At 39.9% G+C, this 25,494-nt stretch overlaps 1 protein-coding gene across 1 annotated transcript in view; it reads left to right on the top strand.

The window, feature by feature from the left end:
- The first annotated feature begins 691 nt into the window (after positions 1-691).
- The window catches only part of LOC133642248 (junctophilin-3-like), a 28,633-nt gene continuing 3,830 nt past the window's right edge, over positions 692-25,494 (top strand). The window contains exons 1-4 of the mRNA XM_062036342.1: positions 692-731; positions 10,379-11,159; positions 18,657-18,781; positions 22,980-24,202. Of these exons, the coding sequence (XP_061892326.1) occupies positions 692-731; positions 10,379-11,159; positions 18,657-18,781; positions 22,980-24,202 (2,169 nt within the window). The remainder of the gene's footprint in view (positions 732-10,378; positions 11,160-18,656; positions 18,782-22,979; positions 24,203-25,494) is intronic.

The raw sequence follows: 25,494 nt of genomic DNA, 5'->3' as shown, positions 1-25,494 counted from the left end.
ACATACTACATACTAATTATACACAGATCCAACCCAGCAGTGATCCTCTGGGAAAACGAGATACGGACCCTCCTTGTTCTTCCATCTCTGCATGTGCAATCAATGCAACATGTTGCCTTTTAGTGCCTGTTAACTGTCGCACATAAGCAGCAATAGCTTCATGATATTTAGCCTGCAGCCACAGAAAACAGCAGCAGTCCTCTCCTAATAGTATATCCTTTTTAATCCTTACAAGCCAGCCAGATTCATTTGGCTGTGTCGTGTTGTGTTATGCAACGATATCAACTTGCCTGAACCTGGGAAACGTGTGCACTGTGGAACTGGCACAAGGGCTTTGACCAAAAATAAATAAAAAGTGTTGCAAAGACTTCTTTCAGAGTTAATGGTTTGGGATCACACGAGCAAACTCTGAAAGGTAATAATGCATAAACAATGTGTTTAAAGTGGATTCATGCCACTTTAAAGCAGTGCAGTAATGCCAGGCGAGTACAACGTGACCTAGATCAGAATTTCATATTTGGCTGATTTTACATCTTTGGGTTAACATCTTTCGTCTATTAGGTCAGAGGCATGCATTATTAATGGAGATTCATAAGTCACCTCTTAGGCTAAGCGCTCCTGTAGATTAATTTCATGAGACGTAAAGCAGAATAGATACTTCATAAGTAGACATACACCCTGCAGTGTAAACATGGCCATATTTGGCATTCGAGTGGCAACCAATCCACCAAGTGCGTGTAATGTTTATGTGTTTCTGCCCATGTCTGAATTTGGCTTGATTGTAAAAGCTAATTTACATAAGTCCGCCCCACAGTTTCCCCACTCACAACTGAAAGCTTCCTAGGCGAAGACATTGTCTTGTCATTGTCTTCACCTGCGATCAACTACACAAAACCACTCTAATTTCAAAGCCCAACGCTAAACACCCTTCAGTGTTGTTAAAGTTAAAAAGTTAAAGTACCAATGATTGTCACACACACACTAGGTGTTGTGAGATTATCCTCTGCATTTGACCCATCACCCTCACCCCCTGGGAGGTGAGGGGAGCAGTGAGCAGCAGCAGTGTCTGCGCCCGGGAATCATTTTTGGTGATTTAACCCCCAATTCCAACCCTTGATGCTGAGTGCCAAGCAGGGAGGTAATGGGTCCCATTTTTATAGTCTTTGGTATGACTCGGCCAAGGTTTGCACTCACAACCTCAGGGCGGACACTCTAACCACTAGGCCACTGTTTTTCAATCACTGTGCCGCGACACACTAAAGTACCGTGAGATACAGTGTGGTGTGCCGTGGGAGATGATGACATTTCACCTAATTGTGTTAAAAAAAAATTTTGCAAACCAATAATTATAATCCGCAAATAATGTGCCGTTGTTAAGTGTCTGTGCTGTCTAGAGCGCGGCAGAGTAACAATGTAATACTCTTCCATATCAGTAGGTGGCAGCAGGTAGCTAATTGCTTTGTAGATGTCCGGAACATGGTTTGTCGTGATCACAATATGCGGGAGGCATTTTTTTTTTTTATCCATCCATCTTCTTCCGCTTATCCGAGGTCGAGCCGCGGGGGCAGCAGCATAAGCAGGGAAGCCCAGACTTCCCTCTGCCCAGCCACTTCATCCAGCTCTTCCCGGGGGATCCCGAGGCGTTCCCAGGCCAGCCGGGAGACATAGTCTTCCCAATGTGTCCTGGGTCTTCCCCGTGGCCTCCTACCGGTCGGACGTGCCCTAAACACTTCCCTAGGGAGGCGTTCGGGTGCCATCCTGACTAGATGCCCGAACCACCTCATCTGGCTCCTCTCGATGTGGAGGAGCAGCGGCTTTACTTTGAGCTCCCCCCGGATGACAGAGCTTCTCACCCTAATCTCTAAGGGAGAGCCCCGCCACCCGGCGGAGGAAACTAATTTCGGCCGCTTGTACCCATGATCTTGTCCTTTCGGTCATAACCCAAAGCTCATGACCATAGGTGAGGATGTGAACGTAGATCGACCGGTAAATTGAGAGCTTTGCGGGAGGCAGTGTGTAGGTAAAAAGGTATCTAACGCCTAAACCTAAAATAAACAAAAGGCGAGTGCCGCTAAGAAAAGGCATTGAAGCTTAGGGATGGCTAAGCAAAACGAAACTAAAACTGAACTGGCTGCAAAGTAAACAAAAACAAAATGCTGGACAACAGCAAAATCTTACAGCGTGTGGAGCAGCAGACGGCGTCCACAAAGTACATCCGTACAGGACATGACAATCAACAACAAAATAGGAGCGAAAGACAAGAACTAAAACACGACACACAGGATAACACCAAAAACTAAAAATAAGTCACGGTGTGATGTGACAGGTGGTGACAGTACACCTACTTTGAAACCAGAGCTATAGTGATGCATGCTTGGTTATGGTTTGAATTTATATCCAACAATTGCGAGAACGACTTTTTACCGTCAATACAGAGTTTACTTTTTTTATGTTTTCTGCTGGATTTTTTCAATGAAAAAAATGTGCCTTGGCTCAAAAAAGGGTTGAAAAACACTGCACTAGGCCACTGAGCAGGTACATGTAAATATGAATAATATATCTTATTAATAATATAATATGTTGGATGCAACGTTCCCTCTAAGGTGTGCGCCTGTGCAATTGCACACTGCTCAAGCGTCCTCTGCGCACGGCAAATCTATGCCACGCACAAAATCAAATAAAAAAATAACCGCATAACAATTTTCGACACACGGACACGACGGAGAAAACAGTTTTCGTCATCATTGTTCAAATATTGTAACGTCTGTCGAGACGCTTTGAGGACATGAATTCAATCCATCACTTTACTGAGCAAAACTCTTTATTGTCGGCCATAAACACATCACCAAAACATTAGTAAAAAAAAATATATCTAGCAAAACTGGTCATTTTCTGCAGTACAAACCAGACCAAAAGCAACTTTGTTACAAACCTCGTTTCCATATGAGTTGGGAAATTGTGTTAGATGTAAATATAAACGAAATACAATGATTTGAAAATCATTTTAAACCCATATTCAGTTGAATATGCTACAAAGACAACATATTTGATGTTCAAACTGATAAACTTTTTTTTTTTGTGCAAATAATCATTAACTTTAGAATTTGATGCCAGCAACACGTGACAAAGAAGTTGGGAAAGGTGGCAATAAAAACTGATAAAGTTGAGGAATGCTCATCAAACACTTATTTGGAACATCCCACAGGTGTGCAGGCAAATTGGGAACAGGTGGGTGCCATGATTGGGTATAAAAGTAGATTCCATGAAATGCTCAGTCATTCACAAACAAGGATGGGGCGAGGGTCACCACTTTGTCAACAAATGCGTGAGCAAATTGTTGAACAGTTTAAGAAAAACCTTTCTCAACCAGCTATTGCGAGGAATTTAGGGATTTCACCATCTACGGTCCGTAATATCATCAAAAAGTTCAGAGAATCTGGAGAAATCACTGCACGTAAGCAGCTAAACCCGTGACCTTCGATCCCTCAGGCTGTACTGCATCAACAAGCGACATCAGTGTGTAAAGGATATCACCACATGGGCTCAGGAACACTTCAGAAACCCACTGTCAGTAACTACAGTTGGTCGCTACATCTGTAAGTGCAAGTTAAAACTCTCCTATGCAAGGCAAAAACCGTTTATCAACAACCCCCAGAAACGCCGTCGGCTTCGCTGGGCCTGAGCTCATCTAAGATGGACTGATACAAAGTGGAAAAGTGTTCTGTGGTCTGACGAGTCCACATTTCAAATTGTTTTTGGAAACTGTGGACGTCGTGTCCTCCGGACCAAATAGGAAAAGAACCATCCGGATTGTTATAGGCGCAAAGTTGAAAAGCCAGCATCTGTGATGGTATGGGGGTGTATTAGTGCCCAAGACATGGGTAACTTACACATCTTTGAAGGCGCCATTAATGCTGAAAGGTACATACAGGTTTTGGAGCAACATATGTTGCCATCCAAGCAACGTTACCATGGACGCCCCTGCTTATTTCAGCAAGACAATGCCAAGCCACGTGTTACATCAACGTGGCTTCATAGTAAAAGAGTGCGGGTACTAGACTGGCCTGCCTGTAGTCCAGACCTGTCTCCCATTGAAAATGTGTGGCGCATTATGAAGCCTAAAATACCACAACGGAGACCCCCGGACTGTTGAACAACTTAAGCTGTACATCAAGCAAGAATGGGAAAGAATTCCACCTGAGAAGCTTCAAAAATGTGTCTCCTCAGTTCCCAAACATTTACTGAGTGTTGTTAAAAGGAAAGGCCATGTAACACAGTGGTGAACATGCCCTTTCCCAACAACTTTGGCATGTGTTGCAGCCATGAAATTCTAAGTTAATTATTATTTGCAAAAAAAAAAAAAAGTTTATGAGTTTGAACATCAAATATCTTGTCTTTGTAGTGCATTCAATTGAATATGGGTTGAAAAGGATTTGCAAGTCATTGTATTCCGTTTATATTTACATCTAACACAATTTCCCAACTCATATCTTCAGAAACACAAAAACTTCCAAAATATATTACAGCTGTGTTGCTGCTCGGGACGGTTTTGGCCAAAAGACTCATTCTCAAAGACGAGATATAATGACTCTTGAAAAAATAAGATTTATAAACTGTGCAAGTATGAATAAATGGAACTAACCTGGAAACCTTTACTGACATATATTGAATCATAACTTAGACATTTAAGGAAAAAAGAAAAAAACAAGAAAAAACAAAACTGGCATCTTTTTTTGTAGTTGTATTCCTTTTTTATTATCTTTATTATTTTCTGTATTGATCATACACTATTATTGTTTTTTTTGTTTTTTTGTTACTTCTCATATGGTTTTGCCACGGTTTAATTGCTTAATTTTTTTATTTTTTTTTGGTGACTTTTTATTTGTATTGTTTGCATCTGATCAATTTCTGTGACTTTCCTTTTCTTTTTTAAGTGTGAACGGTGGAGAGGTCATCGGGAGGTGATCGTGGTATCACTTCCTGAGGATCCTTGATGCCGAGGAATGTTCATCCATCTTGCTATGGTCTGGATAGCCTGCTGATCCTGAGCCAGAGCGGGATGGATGGATATACTGTATATATACAATATCTGGGTATTTTTTCTAATAATGTTTATACTGTAAACCTTGAGTTGTTAAAGTTTAAGTGCACCTCTCTCCTCAAGTGTGCATGTGAGTGTGTATGAGTGGATATGTGACTGAATGAAGGCTTTGCATGAGCAAAGTATGACTGTTAAATGTGAAAAAAAAAAAAAAAATTTTAAAATATATATCCATCCATTTTCTACCGCTTATTCCCTTCGGGGTCGCGGGGGGCGCTGGAGCCTATCTCAGCTACAATTGGGCGGAAGGCGGTGTACACCCTGGACATGTATATATATATATATATATATATATATATATATATATATATATATATATATATATATATATATATATATATATATATATATATATATATAATATATATATATATATATATAATATATATATACATATATATATATATATATATAACATATATATACATATATATATATATATATATATATATATATATATATATATATATATATACATATATATATATATATATATATACATATATATATATATATATATATATATATATATATATATATATATAATATATATATATATGTATATATATATATATATATATATATATATATATATATATATATATATATCTTGTCTTTGTAGTGAATTCAATTGCATATGGGTTGAAAAGGATTTGCAAATCATTGTATTCCGTTTATATTTACATCTAACACAATTTCCCAACTCATATGGAAACGGGGTTTGTATATCAACAGCAGCCGCTCGCTCTTTCTCACTTGCGCCAACACATGCACATATGGCACTTAGCCAGTGATGCGTTTACAGCCACACAAAAAGTCGGACAACTCCAACACCACACATAAAGTGTCATTCCAGGTTGTTACACTATGATTTACCAATCAAATGTGTGCTTATTCTAGTGTTATTTATTAGGAATCTTAATTTATAAATATTAATCATGAAATGCTGTTAGTATATTAAATAAATACTATTAAATATATATTTTTTACAAACAGGAAGTTGCAGGAATGTACACATGATCCCCTGCTTACATCTCATTGTGCTACATGTGAATGTTTTAATGGGAACTAAATGCAATGTCAGAAAGGGGTACAAATTATTTCCAAAGCAGGACCTTCACCCAGACAAACAATACAAGTACACAGTCATGAAAAACAATATTTGTTGTTATTGTCATTGTAAGTGGGCCTAAACACTTATATTAGAAAATCATCTCATGGAAATGACTGCTGTCATTTGATTATAATAATAAGAGAATGTAGTCAGTCTATCTGTGTTGGCCCTGCGATGAGGTGGGGACTTGTCCAGGGTGTACCCCGCCTTCCGCCCGAATGCAGCAGAGATAGGCTCCAGCACCCCCCGCGACCCCGAAAGGGACAAGCGGTAGAAAATGGATGGATGGATGGAGATTGAACTTGTTATTTAGTCAGGTTTGGGACAGGTGTGCTGCTGGTGTAGCCACAGTGTGCACGTCTGATGTTGCTCAAATGGGCTCCACTGAATGCTCAGGGAGTTTTTGCGTTTGCTCACACACATGAAGAATTAGAGGGAACATTGGTTGGATGCATAAGTGCAAAATGGCTGCATTGTATTATAATGATCTAATTGTTAACAGTGCCCCTGCTGCCTGAGGTCTGTAACATCATGAGTACAGGGCTCATCCCCTTTCTTCTTTTTTTTTTTTAGAGATTCTGGGGGTTGTTGTTTTTGGGTGAAATGTTTATTTCATCTTGCAACATGCCCAAGCTGCTCACACTCCCTCGCTCACGCTACCCTTTGCTTGCCCTTAAAGGGCCCACACATCTGACACACTTTAGACCAGGGGTGTCCAAAACTCTTCCACTGAGGGCCGCACACTGAAAATCAAAGCATGCGGAGCCCATTTTGGCACGTACACCCGACTCACTATACCTTGCAGTTTTAAAATAAAAAACATAAAACAAATATATTATTGTATTCATGTTAGCATTTAAGATAGCTAGAGATTAGCACTGTAGCACTGTACTTGACTGCAAACAATTAGCGCGGAACTTGCCAGCTAGCAATTAGCTCTGTACTTGACAGCTAATGATTTGCGGACTAGTTGCAAGCACGCAATTTACGCTCCAGTTGCCAGCTAGCAATTTGCGGATGAGTTGCCAGCTACAGCTAGTGATTAAAACTCTAGTTGCCAGCTAGCGATTATCGTTGTACTTGCCATCAAGCAATTAGCGCTGTACTTGCCATTAAGCGATTTGTGGACAAGTTGCCAGCTAGCGATTAGTACTCTAGTTGTCAGCTAGCAATTTGCGAAGGAGTTGCCAGCTAGCCATTAACACCTTAGTTGCCAGCATGCAATTTGCGGAGGAGTTGCCAGCTAGCGGTTGGTGTTCTAGTTGCCAGCTAGCAATTAGTGTGCTAGTTATCAGCTAGTGATTAACGTGCCAGTAGCCACTTAGTGATTTGAAGACCAGTTGCCGCTAGCGATGCCGTACTAGTTTCCAGCTACCAATTAGCGTTCTAATTGCCAGCTGGCGATTAGCGCTCTACTTGCCAGCTAGCGGTTAGGGCACTAGTTGCTAGCTAGCGATTAGCAATCTAGTTGCTAGCTATTGATTAGCATTCTAGTTTTCAGCTAGCGATTAGTGAGCCAGTTGCCAGTTAGTGATTAGCATATCTGCTATTATTGAAATATTTTTGCATTGCACAATAACAAGGTAGCCTACCTTTATAACCAGTTTAATATAAAACTTTTTTTTACTAGATATATAATTGCTCTATCAGTTTGTGGGTCCATGGCCTGGACAAGGACCCATGATATAAATCGATTGAAGGGTGTGAGGGGTCACTTTAATATTCTTTAACCTTCTCAGAACTGATCAAATGCTGTGATGTATATCCATGACAGGAGGCATGGAAATAATCAAAGATAGACAGATAGGTTCCACTCTTCCCTCACTCGTGAACAAGACTCCAAGGTACTTGAACTCCTCCACTTGGGGCAAGATCTCCTCCCCAACCCGGAGATGGCACTCCACCCTTTTCCGAGTGAGGGAAGAGTGGATCGTGAGATCGACAGGCGGATCGGTGCGGCGTCTTCAGTAAGACGGACGCTGTATCGATCCGTTGTGGTGAAGAAGGAGCTGAGCCGTAAGGCAAAGCTCTCAATTTACCGGTCGATCTACGTTCCCATCCTCACCTATGGTCATGAGCTTTGGGTCATGACCGAAAGGACAAGATCACGGGTACAAGCGGCCGAAATTAGTTTCCTCCGCCGGGTGGCGGGGCTCTCCCTTAGAGATAGGGTGAGAAGCTCTGTCATCCGGGGGGAGCTCAAAGTAAAGCCGCTGCTCCTCCACATCGAGAGGAGCCAGATGAGGTGGTTCGGGCATCTGGTCAGGATGCCACCCGAACGCCTCCCTAGGGAGGTGTTTAGGGCACGTCCGACCGGTAGGACGCCACAGGGAAGACCCAGGACACGTTGGGAAGACTATGTCTCCCGGCTGGCCTGGGAACGCCTCGGGATCCCCTGGGAAGAGCTGGACGAAGTGGCTGGGGAGAGGGAAGTCTGGGCTTCCCTGCTTAGGCTGCTTCCCCCGCGACCCGACCTCGGATAAGCGGAAGAAGATGGATGGATGGATGGATGGACAGATAGGTTGTCATTTTGGTTTTAGGTGCCATTTTGTGTGGATTATGGCTATTATCACCATCAATTTTATTTATTTTCTGTGCAGACCTCTCCTTGAACATCATTTGGCATCTGTGTGATGTTTGCATGTTCTCCAGGTAGATGTAGTCCCAAAACATGCACATTAGGATCACTGAAGACTCAAAATAGTCCATAGGAGTGATTGTGAGCATGAATAATTGTTTGTCTGTATGTGCTCTGTGATTGAAATGAATGAATGAATGAATGCATGCTTCTTGTGTTTGTTTCCTTTAGCATGATCATCATTTTTGGCCTGTTGCTACTTTTTTATTGGCCATCAACATGTTCTAAAAAAATAATTAATTCATTATTAATGAGGTATAGTAAATATAACTAACAATTATTTGCTTTGTTTCTCAACTATATGTTGGGCCACAAGCGCCACCTTGAGGGCTGCCAAAAAATATTAATTTCTCAGCTGTGGTCTGTGTGGGCTGTGTCACGCCAAATTTCTTCGCCCCTACAACCCCCCCCCCCCCCCCCCCCCCCCCCCCCCCATTTACTTCCATGGTCATGTTTCCTCTTACGTCATTGACAGCGATCGATAGCACTTCGGCTTTGACTGCCCGTCACTGGAAGGATACTTCGTCTTTGACAGCTGCTGGAATCTGAAGAAATCGATTATTGTTTTTTTTTTGTACAGGCGCAAAACAGTTAAGGACCCCCGGCAACTTTGTGATTTTATTGGACGCAGCCCCGGAAGTAAATGGGGGGGGGGGGGGGGGGGGTTTGTAGGGGGAAGAAATTTGGCGTGACAGCTGCAGCGTTATTCAGTTGTATTACACGTTTCCACCACTTGTGGCAGTAAGACAATTTTAAACAAACAGAAGAAGTCTGGAGCTACTTAGAAGTTTCATAAGTGCAAAAATTATGACTAAAGGTGTGAAGCTGTATTTTCATTTGCATTTGAATTTTATTGAAGGTTTATTTAAGAAACATACCGTACATATTATTAATATACATTCTTTTTTAGAATGCATTTAATTTTTAAATACATTTTGTTGAGGTATTTATGAGTTCCTTCTTTTGCAGAATATTTAATTAGTATTTATTTTTCTAATCAGCCTGACCTAAGCGTAAAGTTTGTGTGTTAAATAAATAATAATATTTGTGATTTACACATGCTTTCATGTCATTTGACAAGGTTGTAAACTCTAAGTAGGTTAGATATAATTATTGATTACCATTAAAGTCAAGAATAAGATTACTAATTCCTTATGATTATTTGAATGGGCTCTGGGCCCATCTGTAGTGAAAGTGTTGGGCGCCGAGGTCAAAAAGGTTAAGAACCCCTGACCTACAGTATAACAAACAACGTTTTTCAAATACACTGAATTGGTTTAAGCATGTTTTATGTACAAAACATACCAAAGTGGCCCCCCTAATTCTTTCATTTTTCAGTATGCGACCCTCAGTGGAAAAAATGTTTAAACAATGCAATGAATGTTGTATTTATACTTTTTATGCCTATGAATTGTCAGTATACACTCCACAGCTTTGCACTCAGCAAACATAGAAAATGATGGTGTAATGAAAACAAGTCATACTTGTTCCCTTCTGAATCTCTTTGTGTCTCTGTGTATGTCAGGAACCTACCATGGCCAGTGGCTGGGTGGGATGCGTCATGGGTACGGTGTGCGACAGAGCGTGCCATACGGCATGGCAGCCGTCATCCTCTTCCCTCTGCGAACATCCATAAACTCTCTCCGTTCCGAGCACAACCACGGCCCCCCTGCTGTGTTCGAGGATGGCACTGCCTCCACGCCCACGGATGGAGTGGTGGCTGGGTTGGCTGGCAGCCCGGTGGGCCGAGGTGGCTTTGCCCTGACCGCCCCAAGTGAAGCTGAACGCCAGAGAAAGAGGAAAGGCCGCTTTCGGCAGTCTATCCTAAGTGGACTGAAACTGCGACGCTCTGAATCCAAAAGCTCACTGGCCAGTCAGCTCAGCAAGCAAAGTTCCTTCTGCAGTGAGGCTGGCATGAGTACAGTCAGCTCAGCCGCCTCCGATATCCACTCCAATGCTAGTGAGAACGAACAGAGTGCCCCCGTGGATGCAACTGTGACAGAAATGTACGCAGGCGAGTGGCGTAGCGACCACAGGGCCGGCTGGGGGGTGAGTCGCCGTTCGGATGGCCTTCAGTACACAGGCGAATGGGCGGCGAACAAAAGGCACGGGTACGGATGCACCACCTTCCCAGACGGCACCAAGGAGGAGGGGAAGTACAAGCAGAACATGTTGGTGAGCGGCAAGCGCAAGAACCTGATCCCACTGAGGGCCAGTAAAATTCGGGAGAAGGTAGACAGAGCTGTGGAGGCTGCTGAAAAGGCTGCAGAAATTGCCAAGCAGAAAGCTGAGATTGCCATGTCAAGGTATTAATTTCAATATTTAACCATGGGTGCAGGGTTGGGCATGCATGGAGTCCTGTTAGGGAGTGTACAAGGTGTACTTAGTAACAGATAGTAACGGAAAGTTTTCTTCCACATTTTGTTATGTTACAGCCTAGTGTTGTCCCCAACATTTTGGTACCGGTACCGGTACCAAAATGTATTTCCATACTTTTCGGTACTTTTCGATACATTTCTAAATGAAGGGGACCACAAAAAATTGCATTATTGGCTTTATTTTAACAAAAACTAATTGTACGGTACATTAAACATGTTTCTTATTGCAATTTTGTCCTTAAATAAAAGAGTGAACATACAAGACAACTTGTCTTTTAGTAGTAAGTAAGCAAACAAAGGCTCCTAATTTAGCTGCTGACGTATGCAGTATCATATTGTGTCATTTTCCATTCTATAATTTTGTCAAAATTATTAAGGACAAGTGGTAGAAAATGAATCATTAATCTACTTGTTCATTTACTATTAATATCTGGTTATTTTCTCTTTTAATATGTTTTATCTACACTTCTGTTAAAATGTAATAATCACTTATTCTTCTGTTGTTTGGATACTTTACATTAGTTTTGGATGATACCACAAATTTAGGCATGCATCCAATACCAAGTAGCTACAGGATCGTACATTGGTCATATTCAAAGTCCTCATGTGTCCAGGGACATATTTCCTGAGTTTATAAACATAATAGAAATTTTTTTTAAACTAAAAAAGATTTTGTGATGCTAAAAAATATCGATGTAATCATAGTAGTATCGACTAGATACGCTCCTGTACTTGGTATCATTACAGTGGATGTCATGGCCTTGGCGTTTGTTTACATTTTGACGCCGGTGAACTACGGTGTGTAGTGAAGCATGTTTAGCTATTCCTCGTCCTGCAGGGATGATACTTGTAAGAAACGTACTTTATTTGTAACCATGGAGACCAGGATTAGTGATTTAGAAGTAGCTAAAACACTGCCGACTGCGGGTGGTCTTTAGCCGCTAGCTAGCTAGCCATGTCTTAAAGCACCTCTTCCTGATGTCGTTTCAGTGTTATAACTTCACCTTTATCGTCAGTTTTTAAGCCAAAATTCGTCCGTTCTCCCTTTTCTGTCTACACACTGTGTCTGTCTGTAAGTACTCAGTGATTGTGCGCTGGCGAACATGCTCCTCTGCTCGTAAACTCAGCAATGTCATGACATGACGACGACGGAGGGGCGTGGAGGTGGGGGACCGGGACTTTTTAGAGGTGGTATAGTACCGAATATAATTCATTAGTATCGCGGTACTATACTAATACCGGTATACCGTACAACCCTATTACAGCCTTATTTCAAAATGGAATATATTCATTTGTGTCCTCAAAATTCTACAGACAATACTCTGTCATTCCAATGTGAAGAGGTTTATTTATTTAAAAAAAAGGATGAGACAGAGATTGAACTCTTTGGCGTGAATGCCAGGTGTCATGTTTTCAGGAAACCAGGCACCGTTCATCATTAAGCCAAAACCATCCAGTGAGGCATGGTGATGGGATGGGATGTTTTTCCAGCGGCAGGAACCGGGAGACTAGTCAGGATAGAGGGAAAGATGAATGCAGAAATGTACAGAGACATTTTGGATGAAAACCAATGTTTCCCATCCAACCTGATGGAGCTGATGAGGTGCTGCAAAGAGGAATGGGTAAAAAGGAATGGGCAAACCTCTCCAAAGCTAGGTGTGCCAAATGTGTGGCATCGTATTCAAAACGACTTAAGGCTGTAATTGCTGCTAAAGGTGCATCAAGAAAAGTTTTAACAAAGGCTGTGAATTACTTACACATCTTTTTTTATTTTTTAATACATTTGCAAAACAAAAAACTGTATTTAAATTGTACTTATGGAGTATTATCTGTAGAATTTTGAGGACAAAAATGTATTTATTCCATTTTGATATAAGGCCGTGACATAACAAAATGTGGAAAAAGTGAAGCGCTGTGAATACTTTCCGGATACACTGTAGACCACCACACTAAAATAAAATCAATCACTATCGGAGGTGTAAACTTTCATTAAAGAGGCTTTTCAAAAATGTCATTCATTGCAGTCCCTCCATTTTTAGAGGCTTTAAAAATCTGGATGGAAAAATACATTGCTGTCAATGACAGGCTGAAGTGTGGAGGCCATCAACATCACCAAGTTCTGAGTATCATCATTAGAGATTCTTTACAGGCCCTTATGGCAGCCAGTTAAGGCATTTTTGTGGATTAAGAGTGATTCCTAACCACTGTGCTGCAGGACATTATTGTTACTATTGTTCGGTCCAACATGCATGGTCAAGGATAGCAAATAGATCCACACTGATGTCCGTGTCTCCTCTACTTAACAGCCATAAAAAAGTTACAAACCTCCCAAATATATTACACTATTTACATCCATGTATACAGTGTATTACTTTAATTTACTTTCACGTAAAAAAAAAAACACTCATTTTTAAAGGTGTTGTGACTTTTATATTATTTTGTAGTGGTAGCGACTTCCTTCCGGGCAACTTCCTTTGTTTTCACTTAATCGAAGTGCGCATTCAAGTGATGTTGAGGCCACATTGGGGCCACATTGGGGCTTGTGTGCGTTTACACTGTAGTGTGACAAACATCACATTTTACTTGCAGTGTAAACAGTCAGATGGAAAAAATCTGATTTTAAAAATATTCGATTTGGGCCACTTTGAAAACGTAGTCTAGAAGAAAAACTTACTTTTCAGTTAAACAGAATTTTTTTTATTTTTTATATCTAAATATTTTTGAAGTACTCTTTTTGTTTGTTATTGCTCTGATTCAACTGCTAATATATAACATGTACTAAAAAACACTGCAGCCACCTTGTGTTCAAATAATTTTAGGGTTCGTGGATGTTTGCTCCTGAAATGATCATTAGGGTTCGCATGTACCCTGTATAAAGGACTCCCACATGGAGTCCTTTGTACAGGTACAAAGGAACCTATTGTTATTGTAATGTTTATTATTATTATTATTAAACCTGTTTTTTTGTGTGTTGGTACACTTTTTTCACTACCTCAAATTCAAACTGCACTTTAATGTAATTTTCATTAAATATTAGGGCTGGGAATCTTTGGGTGTCCCACGATTCTATTCAGAATCGATTCTTGGGATCACAATTCGATTCAAAATCGATTTTTTTTTTTTCAATTCAACACGATTCTCGATTCAAAAACGATTTTTTTTTTTTTTTTTTTAATGAAAACAATACACAACAATACCATAATAATGCAATACAATTTCAAAACCAAACCCAATTTTGGAGTTCTGAACTTGTGATTTCTTGCAGTGTTAAGTGGTAATATTTCACATTTGTCCCAATTGACTTTATACCCTGATAAACAGCCATATTCAGTGATGACATTATTGATATAGTGTAGAGAGAAGTTAACATGTGACAGGTAGAGAATTATGTCGTCACAATACATCGATAGCTTATTATAATGAGAGCCAATTTTTATAACATGAATATTATTTTCACTTCTTATTTTTGCAGCTAAGGGTTCAATAACCAAATTAAATAATAATCCAGATGCAGGACATCCCTGTTTTACTCCTCTTTTTAACGAAAAAGGTTCTGAAATATGATTATTGGTTTTGACTGATGCCATGGGCCTTGTATAAAGCATCTTAATCCATTGTATAAAATTATCTCCAAATCCAAATTTACGTAATGTGCAAAACATAAATGAGCAGTTTATGCGGTCGAATGCCTTCTCCGCATCAACAGTACATACTGCTGTGGGATAAGGGAGACTTCTAGCATAGTAAATAACATTAAACAATTTCCTTGTATTGTCTGAAGATTGTCGACCTTCCATGAAGCCAGTTTGGTCAGTATGAATTAATTTTCCTATTACATTTGATAATCGTGTGGCTAAGATTTTTGCCAAGATTCAAAAGGATTCTCTATTCATTCAATACATAAGATTTCAGCAGGATCTACCCCAGTCTGCTGACATGCAAGCAGAGTAGTAGATTTTTGTAAAAAGTGTTTATAATTGTAAAGGACAATGTTTTATCAACTGATTGCAATAATGTAAATTAGTTTTAACTATTAAATGAACCAAAAATATGACTTATTTTATCTTTGTGAAAATATTGGACACAGTGTGTTGTCAAGCTTATGAGATGCGATGCAAGTGTAAGCCACTGTGACACTATTGTTCTTTTTAAAAAATTTTTTATAAATGTCTAATGATAATGTCAATGAGGGATTTTTAATCACTGCTATGTTGAAATTGTAATTAATATTGATACTGTTGTTGATAATATTCATTTTTGTTTCACTACTTTTGGTTTGTTCTGTGTCGTGTTTGTGTCTCCTCTCAATTGCTCTGTTTATTGCAGTTCTGAGTGTTGCTGGGTCGGGTTTGGTTTTGGAATTGGATTGCATTGTTATGGTATTGCTGTGTATTGTTTTGTTGGATTGATTAATTAAAAAAAAAAAACATTTTATAAACAAAACAAAAAATAAAATAAATTGATATTTTACAAATGAGAATCGATTCTGAATCGCACGTGAGAATCGCGATTCGAATTCAAATCGATGTTTTCCCACACCCCTATTAAATATATATGTATATATTAAATATAAGATAAATATAAGATATTTGAGTTTAAAAAAATGATGCAAACATTTGAAAGTGTTGTTTAAAAAAGTTTTATAATATTCATTAAGCTATTGTTACTTTGTTTACTGCAGAATGCAGTTTTTGCTGACAAGCAAAATAAAAAAATAACTTTGAGAAGAAAAAAAGTTAACACCCAAAAAACGTACCGATACAGAACCAAAAACCATGGCCCAAAAACCGACGTACCATTTGTTATTCATACCATTTGTTATTCATACCGTTGCACCCTTGACGTTCATACAACATAATAAGTCGGTAAATATAGTTTTTTAGTCTCTCCAGGATTTTGCAAGGGTTTTTTTGGTGATAGCTACAGCTGCTTTGATGCTTTTTGATAGCATTGCATCAGCTTGTCATTCGATCAACGTCAATCAAAGTTTATTTATGTAGCCCTTAATCACAAGTGTCTCAAAGGGCTGCACAAGCCACAAGGACATCCTCTGTTCGGATCTCACATCAGGGCAAGAAAAAACTCAACCCAATGGGAACAACGAAAAACCTTAAAAGGGACCGCAGATGACCGGTGTAATGGATGCCGAGTGCATACAGTTAAAAATGTGAGAGTCCGGTCCGTAGTGGGGCCAGCAGGGGATCGTCTTGCATGTAGACACGTCACGGCGCAGAGACGTCACCAACTGATGCAAAGAGGAGTGGTCCATCCTGGGTCCTGACTTTGAACAGCTAGCGTGTCATCCATGGAGGCTGATCCGTGGTCACCTGATAACCTCTCCACGCATGAGAGGGAGGCAGAGCAGGAAAAAGAAGAGAAGCGGCAGATCAACTTGTCCAAAAAGGGGTCTATTTAAATGCAGGAGTATACAAATGAGTTTTAAAGGCCTACTGAAATGATTTTTTTTAATTTAAACGGGGATAGCAGATCTATTCTATGTGTCATACTTGATCATTTCGCGATATTGCCATATTTTTGCTGAAAGGATTTAGTATAGAACAACGATGATAAAGATTGCAACTTTTGGTATCTGATAAAAAAAAGGCTTGCCCCTACCGGAAGTAGCGTGACGTAGTCAGTTGAACATATACGCAAAGTTCCCTATTGTTTACAATGATGGCCGCATGAAGTGAGAGAGATTCGGACCGAGAAAGCGACAATTTCCCCATTAATTTGAGCGAGGATGAAAGATTTGTGGATGAGTAAAGTGCAAGTGAAGGACTAGTGGGGAGTTGAAGCTATTCAGATAGGGAAGATGCTGTGAGAGCCGGGGGTGACCTGATATTCAGCTGGGAATGACTACAACAGTAAATAAACACAAGACATATATATACTCTATTAGCCACAACACAACCAGGCTTATATTTAATATGCCACAAATTAATCCTGCATAAAAACACCTGCGTGTTTGTTACGCTAGCTCCTAGCTCCTCTGCTAGCTCCTAGCTCCATAGAACACGCCAATACAATTCAAACACCTGATCAACACACACAATCACTCAGCCCAAAAGACCGTTCACCTAACCCAAGGTTCATAAAGCTTATATATTTTTAAAAAGTTACGTACGTGACGCGCACATACGGTCAAGCTATCAAATGTTTAGCAGCCAAGGCTGCATACTCACGGTACCTGATATTCAGCTGGGAATGACTACAACAGTAAATAAACACAAGACATATATATACTCTATTAGCCACAACACAACCAGGCTTATATTTAATATGTCACAAATTAATCCTGCATAAAAACACCTGCGTGTTTGTTACGCTAGCTCCTAGCTCCTCTGCTAGCTCCTAGCTCCATAGAACACGCCAATACAATTCAAACACCTGATCAACACACACAATCACTCAGCCCAAAAGACCGTTCACCTAACCCAAGGTTCATAAAGCTTATATATTTTTAAAAAGTTACGTACATACGCAAAAAAAGTTGCGCACATACGGTCAAGCGATCAAATGTTTAGAAGCCAAAGCTGCATACTCACAGTAGCACGTCTGCGTCTTTGTCATCCAAATCAAAGTAATCCTGGTAAGAGTCTGTGTTGTCCCAGTTCTCTACAGGCGTCTGTGTAACGAAGTCAAAAGTCCTCCTGGTTAGAGTCTCTGTTATCCGAGTTCTTCCATCTTGACTGCATCTTTCGGGAATGTAAACAAAGAAGCGCCGGCTGTGTACTGTTGTTGCTGACTACGTTCGAAAAATACGTCCATTTCGCACCGACAACTTTCTTCTTTGCTTGCTCAGCTTCCTTCTCCATAATGCAATGAACATGATTGCAACAGATTCACGAACACAGATGTCCAGAATACTGTGGAATTATGAAATGAAAACAGAGCTTTTTCGTATTGGCTTCAATGTGGAAGGCATACCCGTGTTCGCCGGTCTACGTCACGCGCATACGTCATCCTCAGAGGCGTTTCGAACCGGAAGTTTAGCGGCAAATTTAAAATGTCACTTTATAAGTTAACCCGGCCGTATTGGCATGTGTTATAATGTTAAGATTTCATCATTGATATATAAACTATCAGACTGCGTGGTCGGTAGTAGTGGGTTTCAGTAGGCCTTTAAGATGTGACTTAAATGCTTCTACTGAGGTAGCATCTCCAATGGCATTCCAGAGTACTTGAGCCTGAAAGGAAAACGCTCTAAAGCCTGCAGACTTTTTTGGGGCTTTGGGAATCACTAATAAGCCTGAGTTCTTTGAACACCATTTGTTCTTATTTATTATATTGTTCTTTGTTGGTTTTGAGATGATTCTTGTCAGTCTACTTTCCAAAGACAAATATAAAAAGACAGTCAGCGACATAATACAAAGAGAGTGCAGAATGCCTTTACATTTTCTTGTTCCTAACTGTTGTGATCAGAATGAGCCACGCTCGGGGAAAGGCGGAAGCGGCTGAGGGAGTTGCACAGAAGGCCGTGGAAGAATGCCGACTGGCCAGGATAGTAGCCAAAGAGCTCTCACCCTCCTTCTTCATCTATGGCAATGGTGAGTGACTGACTTAGGGCGAGGGGCGGAGTACAACCTGGAAACAATCAAACTTATTGGGAAATGTAGAGAATTTTGTATTATTATATTGTGTTACTTTCTTTAATATAAATAGATTTTCCAATTTTAGCCAGATGTTTGCATTAACTCACCATGAGTATGAATGCCATATTCATTTTGGATGATTAATTTGAAATGTTCTTTTTTCCAGGGTGGAATGATTCTATAACATAGATGTTCAAAGTGTGTTTTATAAACAAGAGTTGGGTGCACACATTTTACTTTTTCTAATATACACTGGGTTAAAGTTATAAATACAGCCTCATGTATATACTGTACAGTGGAACCTCGATTAAGGAACCTAATTGGTTCTTGAACAGGGTTTGCGGATATACATTTCTCAATAAGAAACAATTTAAATAAAAGGGACAAGCGGTAGAAAATGGATGGACGGATGGTTCCAGCCTTGACAAAAGTCCCTATTTTAATAAAAGTATATACTCTTTGAACACAATATAAAGTGCTATGCAGTTTTCTATACAGAAGGAAGGGGGAAGAGATAGTGTCGAAAACGCTGTGGATACTGTGCTAAGTGCTACTTTGTGTGCTTTTTAAGTGTTGTTTGGCCTTTTTACAGAATGTTTCTAGTTTTGCTAGCTAAATATGAATCGAAAGAAAGCAATGGACAAGGGATGTGTGGTGAAACATTCAGGAAGTATCCACAGCATTGTTGACAGTGTCATGTCTGTTGATCATGTTTTTGTTTGGTCATGTGCTGTTGGTTTTTTGGACTCTTTTTAGTTCCTGGTTGCACTTCCTTGTTTGTTACATTCACAACCATTAGTGTCACCTGTTTCACGTCTTGGACTCACGCACCTGTCGCTAATTATGTTCTCCTGTCTCTGATTAGTGTTCGGCCACTCACCTGCTACCCGAGCACTAATCAGAGGCATTATTTAAGCCTGACTTTGCCTGTCAGTCGGCCCAGCGTCATTATTTGCTTCATGCAACCTGCTACGGAAGTTTTGTTTCATGCCAAAGTTTTGTGAGTATTACTTGTCTCAAGCCCATGCTTAGTGTTAGCTTCTTTGTTTCTTGCGCTAAGTTTTGTGCTTTAGCTCCAAGTGCGATCAGCGTGTTGTGCCTTTGCTTTGTGTTCCTTTTTTGTTTGTACCTCTTTGAGTTTTGGGTGATTAAATCATGTTTTTACCTGCACGCCTTGTCCGGAGTAGTCCATTCTGCATCCTGGGAGAACAACCCGTAGTGAGCTGTAAACTGTGAGTGTTTGTTTGTTTTTGTTTTTTTTAATAGAAAGTTAATCCATCACCACTTTGTTGTTTGATATTCAGTACTGTATTGTATTTTATTTTATTTTGTGTTCAAAGTGTACAAACTTTTACTGAAATTCTAATTGTCGAGGCTGGCACCCATTATTCATGTTTACATTGTTTATAATGGGAAAATTGCTTCAATATACAAACTTTTCTATTTACAAACCCTGTTCAAGAACCAATATCGTTTATAAATGGAGGGTCCATTTGTTTAAAAATTCCTGAAATTTCATCTCAAACAGAAACTTTTTGATGGCTACAACAATCTTGGTAAAAAGGCTTGATAAGAATCCTGGCTGAATATTCGACTTTTCTTCTTGGCAGAATCGGAAGACTTCATTTAAATTGGTATGGTCTCTTGCAAGGCTTTTAGCATAGTCCAATAATGTTATTTGGGGTTGAGCTCAGTCTTTGAGAAGGTCCTTCCTTAAGAACCTACCTTAAGCCATTCCTAAAACAGTTTTTATGTGTTTTGGGGATTAATGTCCTGTTTTGGGTGTTCTCAATCGTTCCTGAGGCTTAGCCATTTAGTGTATCTAAGGATGTTCTCATTATTCCAGGTCATTGTTTTCTCAGGGCAGTCAGCCGATCGCAACTGGACTGTTTGGTTTGACTTAGAAGACTTTTGCCTCTCATCCAAGTAGGCTTCATCAGTTCAATCTAAATATGTCACCATGAACTGATGAGAGGATGAGAGGCTACACATCTTCTAAGACAAACCAAACAGTCCAGTCGTGATGGATTGAATGCTCTGGCCATCTAGTTGTTGATCTAAGGTCAATTTGAAGAAGTTGGAGCTTTTCCTCCTATTTCATTATTCCATCCACATTGCACAGTGCACCAGTATCAATGGCAGCAAAACAACCTCAAAGCTTGATGCTACTTGGCGTTTTCTCCAAATTCTCTACCGTTTGTTAGTGTTACCATATCTGAGTTATTGTGTAGCAATATGGCGAAATACCTACAAATCTCCGCTTCATTCATTAACCTTGTAACAAAAGAGGCCTGTTAGAATAATACATAATGTTGGCTAACGAGAACATCCAAACCCTTTATTTATTGAAACAAAAATGTTCAAATTCAATGATTTGGTGCATTTTCAAACAGCTAAAATTATGCACAAAATAAACTATGACCTGCTACCTAAGTATTTACAACAATGCTTGTAGACAAGAGGAGAAATATAACCTTAGGGGAAAAAATAAGTTAAAACATTTGTATGCATATACAACACTTAAAACATTTAGCATATCAGTATGTGAAATTAAATTATGGAATGGATTAAGCAAATACATCAAAATATGTACTGATATAATCAAGTTTAAGAAACTGTTTAAACTCAGTGTTTACAAAGTACAAAGAAGAAAAATCCTGATTGACATCTTGAACCGTATTGAAAAATGAGATAATCTTAAATCATCTTGAATCATAACTCATAATCAAATATTTATTCTTGAGAACATTATTGACTATTCATTTATTTATTCATGGAAATGGGTAGGATGAAATAAGCTGTGCTTCTTTCTGTTCCTCTTTGGACATAATGAAAAAACTGGAATTATGTGATGTACCATACGGTAACTGTATGCATATTCGAAACAAACTAATTCCATAACCATAACCATAACCTTAGGTTTGAAAGCCTCACCTTGATGTCTCAAAACATCCTTCTTCTCATTGTAGCCAAATAGCTTAATCTTTGTCTTGCCTGACCAAAACAACCTTTATCCAGAAGACATTTGACACATTTAAGTTGAGCTTGAAGGTGTCGATTTGGAAAGTAGGGGCTTCTTATTTGGTTGTAACCCTTTCAGCCCATGGCGATGTAAAACTGCCTTCACGGTGGACAGTGTCACTGACATTCTAACAGTTTACAGTTTTTGGCAGGCTTGGGCATTGATGGCTCCTGTGTTGTTCTTGAATATTTTAACTAATCTGGTTTAATCTGTGGGTGACAATTTGGATCTTCGTCCAGACCATGGCAAAGTCATGACACATTCAAATAACCAACTTACGTACTATTCTATAAGATCTGATAATGTTGGAATAAGCGATTTGGAAATGGCTCCAAAAGACTTTATTAACTTATGAGTGTTTTGGACTTTGCCATCGTTGTGAGTATTGATTGGTCTATCCAATGAATAGTGTAAAACAAATACTTGTTATGCCCGCAAGGAGAAACCATCAGCCGGTCAATCATGACCACTAAAAACAAGGAAATGGAGTTTGGTTTGGTCAAATTAAAATACATTTTAGACTTTCAGCTCTAGATTTAGGTGACTATATGTATACAGTGTAGTGGAGCTTGTGTAACCAATTCTTGTTTTAAAAATCATTAAATAAATACCTTGTAGATCCACTCTAAAAAAAAAAAAAAAGAATGGTCCAAATAAATAATTAAAGCACTAATTGAATATAAAATCCATGCCTATGATGAGTGTATATAAACTTAACACTTGAAACTTGGAGAGTATATAAACTAAGTTTAGAAACAGCTCTTACTGTGACCCAAAGATGTTCCAAACTACTGCATACTATATCCACGGTAATGCACACTCTTCTTGAAGACTGAACATAACTGACTGCCTTTACTTATTGTATTTTTTGTTGTTTGTCTTCTGTTACACAGCAAGCTATTAACACAACCCCATATTCACACACACACACACACACACACACACACACACACACACACACACACACAGACGCACACACACACACACACACACACACACAGACGCACACATGCACACAGACGCACACACACACACACACACACACACACACACACACTAGCAATGTAATGAGCTCACTGTGGAATTTTGCCAGATCACTTCATTGGTATTATTGTCCAACTGTTTTCCAAGGACTCGAATGTCAGAGGCCTCAGCACCAAGACGCCAAGGACAAAGACCACGAGGTCATCTCTACAGGAACAGACAGTCCGGAGCTGTGTACTCCCGACACCACGCCGCCTGTAATAACACCCGAGCTTAGCCCCGTGCTGAATGTCTCTATATGTCCACCCCGCAGCCCACCCAAGCATGTCCATCGTTCTAGAAATGCTTGCTTTATGAGACAAAGTGCTGTGGATGATCAGGGTGGAGCAGAAATCCAGGTGCTTGTTGAAACGCGGGGGATGGACCTATTGAAGGGCGAGGCCATCAACTGGGCAGATGACATGTACCCTGATCGAGGATGCAGCAGCCGCTCCACCACACCCTCTCTACTAGAAGAACAGGAGGGACATATGAATGGCCACGATCCAGCTCCTTTGTCCAACCACAAGCTACGGGAGAAATCCATGTCCAATCACAAGGTCCGGGAGCACACTTCCTCCCACAGAGCGTGGGAGCACTCTTTGTCCAACCAAAAGTCATCCAAACATGCATCTTCCAATCACAAGTCAAGGGAGTACACGTCATCCAATCACAAAACATGGGATCATTCTTCTACCAACCATAAGGCTTGTGAACATGTCTCTTCCAACTACAGGCCTCAGGTGCACATTTTGTCCAATCACAAGGCCTTGGAACATAACATGTCCAATCACAAGACATCTGAGCATGCTTCCAACAATCACAACTCCCAAGATTACATATCTTCCAATCACAACCCCAAGGACCACGTTGCCTCTAGTTACAACCCCCGAGAGCATGCCTTCTCCAACCATCTAACGCAGCACAATTCCTCCAACCACAAGCTGAGTGAGCATGCTGTAATTGACCAAAGGCAAGATGACCTCAACGAGGGTTGGACTGCAGAAAGCACCCTCAGGTGGAGCCCCGCCCACTCACGCCTCGCAGAGCAAGATGAAGAGAGGATGAATGAATATGCCGTTGATTTGAGGCTTCAGTGTCCAGATACGCAGAAAAAAACGGCGCCCAAAAACAACCGGCTGCGATCCCGCGGTTTGAGACCAGTCAGAGAAGGATCTATGGACTCCGTCCAGATGCTGGACAATCTGAGTGTGGGGGCGGAGCTTGAGGAATGGCCACTGCATCGGGACCTCACGCTATCCCCGCCGCTTCAGTCTCAGCCCATTGTTCTGGAGCAGGAAGGAGAGCTTCTTACCCTCAAATCAAACTCAGTAAGTCTGCTTTTAAATCTCTTTATGCGACAGTAGAAGGATACAGATGATAGATTGGATAATACACACAGGAGGCAAAACAAACCACACTTTTTAATGTGAACATTTATTACCTGGCAAAGATGTAATTAGAAGATAAAGAAGCCAAATATTGTACAGTATCCGCTTAACACAAATTTATCAGTGTAAAAAACACCATTCTTGAGAAAAATATTGCCTGAATACTTTTAGGGCCAGATCATCTACGATCTCAAATAACAGGTGCTAAATAGCACGTGCAAACTAAAACATTGGACATACTATTAGTGGGCATGTTGCAAGGGATCTACTATGACTCTATGCGCGAATGAGTACAAGTGCAAAAGTGGTACAGACCGCCCTTTTGGGAGATGCCAGGCGCAAGAAAATGCATTGTTGCAAAACGTTTTAGATCAAAAATGGCATTGCTTAATAGACGATACTGTTTCTTCTGATATTTTTATTTATGACAATCCAAATGTGTGGCTTCTCTCCACACTGTCTGCCATTGCACTGAACACATCCTTCGCGCCACTACAACCTCAGCCATTTTGTGGCAGTTTGCATGTACCTTCCAAACGTGCTAAATATAGACAGCCGAGGCCACACACTTTAAGTTTTAAATAAATCACATTCTGGGCACTACATAATTACATTTGCATCACCTTTTCCTATATTGTGGGCATTTTAATAATCAGCATATTTTCTGCATATACATGAAGTCAAAAAAGCTAAGTAAATTGCGTAAGATATTTTCCGTATTTAAGATATGTAATCCTTGGCGCACAAATTTAGCAGATTCATTTTGCGTTCACTATTAAGTTTGCACGCATTTCAATACACGCAAACTTTTAGTAGATCAGGCCCTTTAGTATACAAAACATTCCTGCAATATTTTGGTGATTCAGCATTTATGTCACTATTTACTATGTTAAATGTTGATCCGAAATAGGAGGGAAACATTAACGTTAAGTTAGCAGAAGGTTTAGGAGGGAATTTTTATGGCCGTGTCAATTGCTCGTTCGTTTTCTCGCCAGAGGTTTGGAACGTACCTGCCTGTAAATAGTGGGATCTACTCTACTGTTCTCTTTTTCAAATTCTTTTTATCAATCTTTCTATTGCCATTCTTTGTTCAAAAACGTATTCTCTGAGTTTGTCAACGACAACAAAAAATATCAGTACAGTTGATAATAATGATAAATGATTAGATTTATATAGCGCTTTTCTAGATGTTTTACAGTGAAAATTGAGATGCCATGATTCATTCACGACAA

This window comes from Entelurus aequoreus, linkage group LG02 (assembly GCF_033978785.1).
Source record: "Entelurus aequoreus isolate RoL-2023_Sb linkage group LG02, RoL_Eaeq_v1.1, whole genome shotgun sequence".
Lineage (NCBI taxonomy): Eukaryota > Metazoa > Chordata > Actinopteri > Syngnathiformes > Syngnathidae > Entelurus > Entelurus aequoreus.
The sequence above is the reverse complement of the archived record's forward strand: the minus strand, read 5'-3'. Positions and strand labels throughout refer to the sequence as shown.